Below are 7,162 nucleotides of genomic sequence, written 5' to 3'. Positions count from 1 at the left end.
CACATCCTCATTCAGGAACAGTTTCACCTTTATAAAACCCTTTACTAACATCAGCCTCCACATCCTGATTCAGAAACAGTTTCACCTTTATAAAACCCTTAACATCAGCCTCCACATCCTGATTCAGGAACAGTTTCACCTGACCAGATTACATGACCGGGGAAGGGAGGACATGGTCCTAGATCTGCACTCCAACTCAAGAGACATGACACATACAGTATGACAATCAGATGAGTAGAGCTATTGTTTATGAGTGTCGCCCTCTAGTGGCACAGCTATGACATTTCATTTCAAATAAACCAACAGTCTGGTCAAGACCACCTAGCCTTTCTCTCTTCAAACCAATAAACAGAGACAGACAGACAGACATACTGTACATGCATACAGACAGACATCATTTTGTTGACGCATCCAAACTAGCAATTGGAGGCCTGATGTTTTTCATGAATCCTTTTTATTTAATCTGAAAAATGAGTATATTTGTAACACAATGTACAGTGTGTAACAGACCATGTCCCCCAATCAAAAAGGCATCTAACTCGTTTTTCAGCATTTCTTTGCAATACTATTCTTTAAGACGTTAACGTAATGACAATCAAAACATTTAAAATAACAAAATGAATCAATTTTAGAGGTATGTAAGGGCTAATATCATTTTTTTATTTATGCTTTTTTTTTTTTTTTACATTCCAGCTGTATTAATAACAAAAATGGAATTCAAGAAATTGAGAGAAATAACATTTTCAAAATTTCTCTCAACAAAAAAAAAAACCATGAATGTTACATTTTCAAAATAATAAGAGAAATAATCATTTGGAATCGTCTTAAAAAGGGAACGGCTGTGACAGGCATGGTACTGCGGTGGTGAAAATTACACAACACCCTTTCAAGATCAGGAACAAACATTTTGACCAACAAACCTTAAATCACCGTTCTGTAGTGTAGCTCGTCATCAGAGTAGAAACCTCTGCCACTTCCTCAGATAGTACAAATAACCCTATAAAAACACCTGTATGTTGTCACGTATGGACCTACTGTCAACTTCCTGTCACCACGCTCTTATAGGTGTTAACAGTCGAGATTCTCTACACCTCTCAGCGTCTCTCTGACAGGCGACGGAACAAATCCAACCACTAGCTTTTTAAAGGACACCTCTCTAAAAAAAAATTAGGTAGACTCTGGAAATGTACAAGCTATGTGGGGAACGCAAAGAAAATATCTTAAAGGCTTTGAGATAAAAAATTCAAATAAACTTTTTTTATTGTTTATACCCCACCAAAACAGGTTAGTTAATGACAACAGTAAGTAACCACAGACATACTTTTGATTTGATAAAACAGAGAAATACTTCAGTCATGTTCTGTGAAACACCAGACACCAGTATGTATTAGAAATCATTGATAAAAAGCACATGTATGATGTGAACCTAAAACACGGAGACAACGTCGTGTCTCTATAATAGATCAGTATTATCGATGAGAAGAAGATTGTAGCTGACAGCAGGAACTTGGGTAGACCTACAGTACAGATGTGCTTTGAAATCTAGCCAATCACTAATGAAGCGATGTGTCAATGTAAAAAAATATATATATATTCTGCAGATTCCTTTTTTTCTGAGATGACAATGCACATACACAGGAAGTACACAGGAAGTAAAACAGGAAGTAAACCAAACACCTGAAAATGGAATGTAACTATTTGATTTCATGTACAAAATAATGCTAAAGTTTTTAATGATGTAACATAACAGATCTTAGTTGTATTTTTTTTCACATTTCTTATTTTCACATCAGATGTGTTTTCATTGCACTGCTAAAGGGTAGTGATGACATGGTAGGGTGAAATGCATTGGAACAGATCTTAGTAACAGATGGTAACAGACAGGGTGAATCTCAATCTTCCCCTTGGAACCCCTCCTTCAATGTGTTTCTGACTGGAGAAGGAGGCAAGGAGAGTATGGAAGGAAATACAATTGAGATTCATCCATAGGTATACATTCATGATATGCAGGAGGCTCTTCCCCCCCCCTCTGGAATGATGTCATCTATCTTAGGGAGAGAAGGGGGTGTCCGAAATAGCACCCTAATCCCTATATAGTGCACTATTTTTGACTAGAGGCTACACATGGCTCCGGACAGATGCCAGGCCCACTAAGGTTTCTTCTCCACCAAGAGTCTGGATTTGCTTCCTCCCCGACGACTTCTTAACTTCAAACCATTCTGATTGGTCCAAGAAATCGATGGGTTGGACCAGAGTTGGCCTACACGAATAATAAATCACAGAAATGTTGACATCAGTACAAACGACTGGTGCAGGTTCAGACTGTTGTATGGAGCCATCGATAGAACAGCCGAATTCAATTCAGGAGGAGTGGTCAGGCAAACTGTAATATTGAATAGTGTGATTTTGGGACACAAACCTAGGAGAAAATATGAAACATCACAAGGTATCATGTGGCAAGGCCATCATGATCAAAATGACAAAGCAAAACAAAACTAATTCAGCAACCTATGGCTGTTAAACCCCCCCCCCCCAAAAAAGCATAATTTCAAATGAAATGAAAGGCCCAGTGCAGTAAAAGAGCCTGTTTTGGTGGGATGGCGTTTTGGCCTGCCTGGTGACCAATAAGAAGGAGTTCCAAACCTCTCTGCCAATAAACAGCTAGTTTTCGGTTTCCCCCTCCCCACTCAGACCATTCCCAGACAGTCCTAGCAAAATTCTTGCTTGAGAAATTGCTCTTTGCTAAGAAGCATTTTTTTTAAATATATATATAATATATATATATATTTTTTTTTTTACAATTTTAATGAAAAACAAATCACAGTAAGGTATTTAATTGATACCCAGAACTTATTTGACAAGAGATAAAAACAGCTGAATTGGACCTTCAAAACAAATATCCTGTTCTAACGTCAGAATAATCTTTTATTTTTTTTATTATTATTTTTTTTGCATAAAAACCTGGCCTGACACTAAGTGGTATCTCTCATATTCAGGCAAACCATCGTTCAAGGCTACTTGACGAACGACAGTAAAGCGGTCGTTACAAACACCCGGAGCCCATAGTGCTGAACTACAGCATTAAAGAGTGGGACATAGAGTCCTCTGACAAACAGGAAGTAAATGATAATACAGCTAGAAGTTGTTATGACAACAGCAGCCCAACCAGGAAGGATTCCCCCAGGAGGAGTAACACTGCAGCTCCGACACATAGGCCTTGTACACACCGCAGGAAGACCGAGACAGTGGTAAGGTATATCTAAAGGGACCTTAAGTGGAGCAATAACTGTGTAAAAGAGCTGACATTTTGGGGCGGCCAGACAGAAGCTGCAGGGGAATGTCTTCATGCCAAACAAAAAAAAAGTAAAATCCCCAAATCCCAATAAAGACAATTCAATTCAATCTACTGCTACAAATCTGATAATGTGCTTAAAATGTACTGGTATGCTGAAAGTGTAAACTCTGTATTGACAAGGTAATACGCAAGTAAACAAACACTAATATGGCACGACCACCACTTTATCTGTTATAATAAAGATCAGAATAGGTAATATATGGCATTTCCATTTCACCATGTAAGCTTTAGACCTGGTTACAAATAACAGACCAATAGAGTTGAAACATTTTGTTCACTTTTCCCCAGAATTCCCAGATTTCCAGACATCCTGGCTGTGGAAGAGTTCCCAGAAATCATGAAGGAATAAACAGGGAAATACGGAATCCTACAACCAGGATTTCTGGGAAACATGGGAAATGTACCGGAAAGTCTACTTACTAATATCAATCCTCTAAAGAAGTTACAATGATACAGCAGCATTCATGTTATATTGAGAAAATCTGTTTATACTATTTATATATGAAGATATTAAACAAGTATTTGTTATTCTATACAAACAAGTTAAAAACCAGTCCAACTAAGACAGACAGACAGAAACACACAACAAACACTAGGAGAAAAAAAAAACAAGAAAGGAGAAAAGTACAAATCCATAAAACAGATCAGAATAACAGCTTGTGTGTCATGTAATTCAAGCTTCCAAAAGCTAGTGGTGGGAGACCAGAAGAGAGACAGAATAAACACATCAAACCGACGTCGGTACAACGTAGATTTAACGTTAGTATAAGGTTAAAGGTCAGATCAAGTAAAAAGGCCTACTATCCCCTGTGCTTCAGGGATTCTGGGAGAGAAAAATCCTCTCTCCATATGTCTGTCTGTTTGATTAAACTCAAAACATCGACAGACAGAAGAAAAAAAAGTGTATATTTATGTTAGAACATACAGTTCAAAAACAGCTGGTTAAAGACACACATCCGTAGCAAGGCCTTGCTAACTCCAGACTTGCCCTCTTGTGAATTTGATGAATTTTACCATAACACGAAGAGAGCTTAATGTCATAGTATAACGGGAGCAATACCATCCTGTCAGGCAGCCAGTAGGTCAGTCGGCAGCCCACTCTATACTGTACAGGAAACAGAAAGGCTGTACACGTGGGATTAGTAGGTATCTAACAAGCAGCTCTGGAAGGCCTTTTCTGAAGAGCTGTTCTGAAATCATAGTGGTAGGAGGGTTGAGGTGACAACAGGTGAAATAGACTGATACGTGACTGAATAAAAAGAAGAGAGTTGTATCTCTCCTCTTCTCAGCTTTCACCCCAGGTCCTCTATCTGTTTATTTAGTCTTTCTATTCATCTCCACCAGCCAATGGGTGCATCTTCCCGGAGCAGGTAAATACACCCGGTGGAATCAAAGGGTAAACAACAAAGAGTCCAGTTTCTCAAGTCAGATCAGTTGAGCTAGACATCCACACGAGTCCTCTGTGTGTCCATGTGTACTTCTGTGTGTGTGTAAGTCCCCAGGCCAGCGTGCTAATAAACAGTGTGTGCGTGTGTGTGTGTGTGTGTGTGTGTGTGTGTGTGTGTGTGTGTGTGTTTGGGACAGTAAACAATGTTTTGTGTTGTAGCTCCCGAGCCTGGCAGGTCCAGAGGTAAACAGCTCTTTGTGTTTTCATCTCTCAGCCTGGCAGGTCCAGAGGTAAACAGCTCTTTGTGTTTTCATCTCTCAGCCTGGCAGGTCCAGAGGTAAACAGCTCTTTGTGTTTTCACCTCTCAGCCTGGCAGGTCCAGAGGTAAACAGCTCTTTGTGTTTTCATCTCTCAGCCTGGCAGGTCCAGAGGTAAACAGCTCTTTGTGTTTTCATCTCTCAGCCTGGCAGGTCCAGAGGTAAACAGCTCTTTGTGTTTTCATCTCTCAGCCTGGCAGGTCCAGAGGTAAACAGCTCTTTGTGTTTTCACCTCTCAGCCTGACAGGTCCAGAGGTAAACAGCTCTTTGTGTTTTCATCTCTCAGCCTGGCAGGTCCAGAGGTAAACAGCTCTTTGTGTTTTCATCTCTTAGTGGTTCAGTGGGAGGTGAGCTGGATGTTGGGGGTCAAAGGTCAGAGTACTCCCTCCCCCCTCAGGGTCCTAGGGTCACCAGTTGGCCTTCACGGCCTTGACGTCACTCACCAGGTTCTGAGCCAGGCAGATCCCAAATATCTAAACGGGAAATGACATCACAGGTTAGCTAACTAAACATTTCCTCTCTGCTAGACTCTGACATAAAGCTAACTGACATCTGAAGCATCGGTTCTCTGATTTTGAATGACACACGAGGAAAAGGATGTAATCATGATTCCCGCCAGCAGATGGCAGTCTAAACAGTCTAAACTCCAAGCAGGGTTTCCGTTAGGAAAATGTGGTGCAGGACAACATGACGAAGAATTTCATTTAACGGCCATTTGAGAAATTTACCGGACCCATATGCATTGGGTGCATAACCCATTAGGGCGTCCAACCACAATGCCAGAAAAATCACATTTCGATTATGGTAATTGGACGGGTTGTTACCGGGCAACAACTAGGACGGGTTGTTACCGGGCAACAACTAGGACGGGTTGTTACCGGGCAGCAACTAGGTCGGGTTGTTACCGGGCAACAACTAGGACGGGTTGTTACCGGGCAACAACTAGGACGGGTTGTTACCGGGCAACAACTAGGACGGGTTGTTACCGGGCAACAACTAAGACGGGTTGTTACCGGGCAACAACTAAGACGGGTTGTTACCGGGCAACAATTAAGACGGGTTGTTACCGGGCAACAATTAAGACGGGTTGTTACCGGGCAACAACTAGGTTGGGTTGTTACCAGGCAACAACTAGGTTGGGTTGTTACCAGGCAACAACTAGGTTGGGTTGCTACCAGGCAACAACTAGGTTGGGTTGTTACCAGGCAACAACTAGGTTGGGTTGTTACCAGGCAACAACTAGGTTGGGTTGTTACCAGGCAACAACTAGGTTGGGTTGTTACCAGGCAACAACTAGGTTGGGTTGTTACCAGGCAACAACTAGGACGGGTTGTTACCAGGCAACAACTAGGACGGGTTGTTAATATGACCAGGATTGTGCCTTTGGCTTCTGGACAACGAAAGAAAGTTGGTATGAAAACCAATAGAACATGAGAAAATGGCAGAGCGGTGGATCTAATAGGGAAGATAAATGGAATGACATCATTACTACTGTCTATACAGAAAGAAACTAAATCATTCACAACACTTCTGTCCACAAAAATAAATCGAGGATCATGATAGTTTATTTTTTGTTGTTGCTGTGGATTGTTTCAAATCACAAGCTCATAGACGTCTCCCTATTGGTCAGCACGAGTGTGCAACGCTGTCATCAAGGCAAAGGGTGGCTACTATGAAGAATCTCAAATATAAAATATATTTTGATTTGTTTAACACTTATTTTGGTTACTACATGATTCCATATGTGTTATTTCATTGTTTTGATGTCTTTACTATTATTCTACAATGTAGAAAATATAAATAAAAATCCTGGAATGAGTAGGTGTGTCCAAACTTTTGACTGGTACTGTACTTGTACATTCGGAAAGTATTCAGACCCCTTCACTTTACACCCTTATTCTAAAAATTATTCAATTGTTTTTTCCCCCTCATCAAGCTATACACAATACTCCATAATGACATCACAATACTCCATAATGACATCATAATACTCCACAATGACATTACAATACTCCAATGACATCACAATACTCCATAATGGAAAATAGGCTAGAAGTTTTTGCAAATTGATTAAAAATACCTTATTTACATTATTTACCTCAT

General features: G+C 40.4%; 1 protein-coding gene across 1 annotated transcript in view; it reads right to left on the bottom strand.

The window, feature by feature from the left end:
• Nucleotides 1–435: 435 nt before the first annotated feature.
• LOC129827479 (tetraspanin-17) overlaps nt 436–7,162 on the bottom strand; it is a 48,499-nt gene continuing 41,772 nt past the window's right edge. The window contains exon 8 of the mRNA XM_055888370.1: nt 436–5,532. Within this exon, the coding sequence (XP_055744345.1) occupies nt 5,467–5,532 (66 nt within the window). The 3' untranslated portion in view covers nt 436–5,466. The remainder of the gene's footprint in view (nt 5,533–7,162) is intronic.

The sequence above is a fragment of the Salvelinus fontinalis genome, chromosome 29 (genome assembly GCF_029448725.1).
Source record: "Salvelinus fontinalis isolate EN_2023a chromosome 29, ASM2944872v1, whole genome shotgun sequence".
NCBI lineage: Eukaryota > Metazoa > Chordata > Actinopteri > Salmoniformes > Salmonidae > Salvelinus > Salvelinus fontinalis.
Note: the sequence above shows the minus strand (reverse complement) of the source record. Positions and strands in the feature narration are given on the sequence as shown.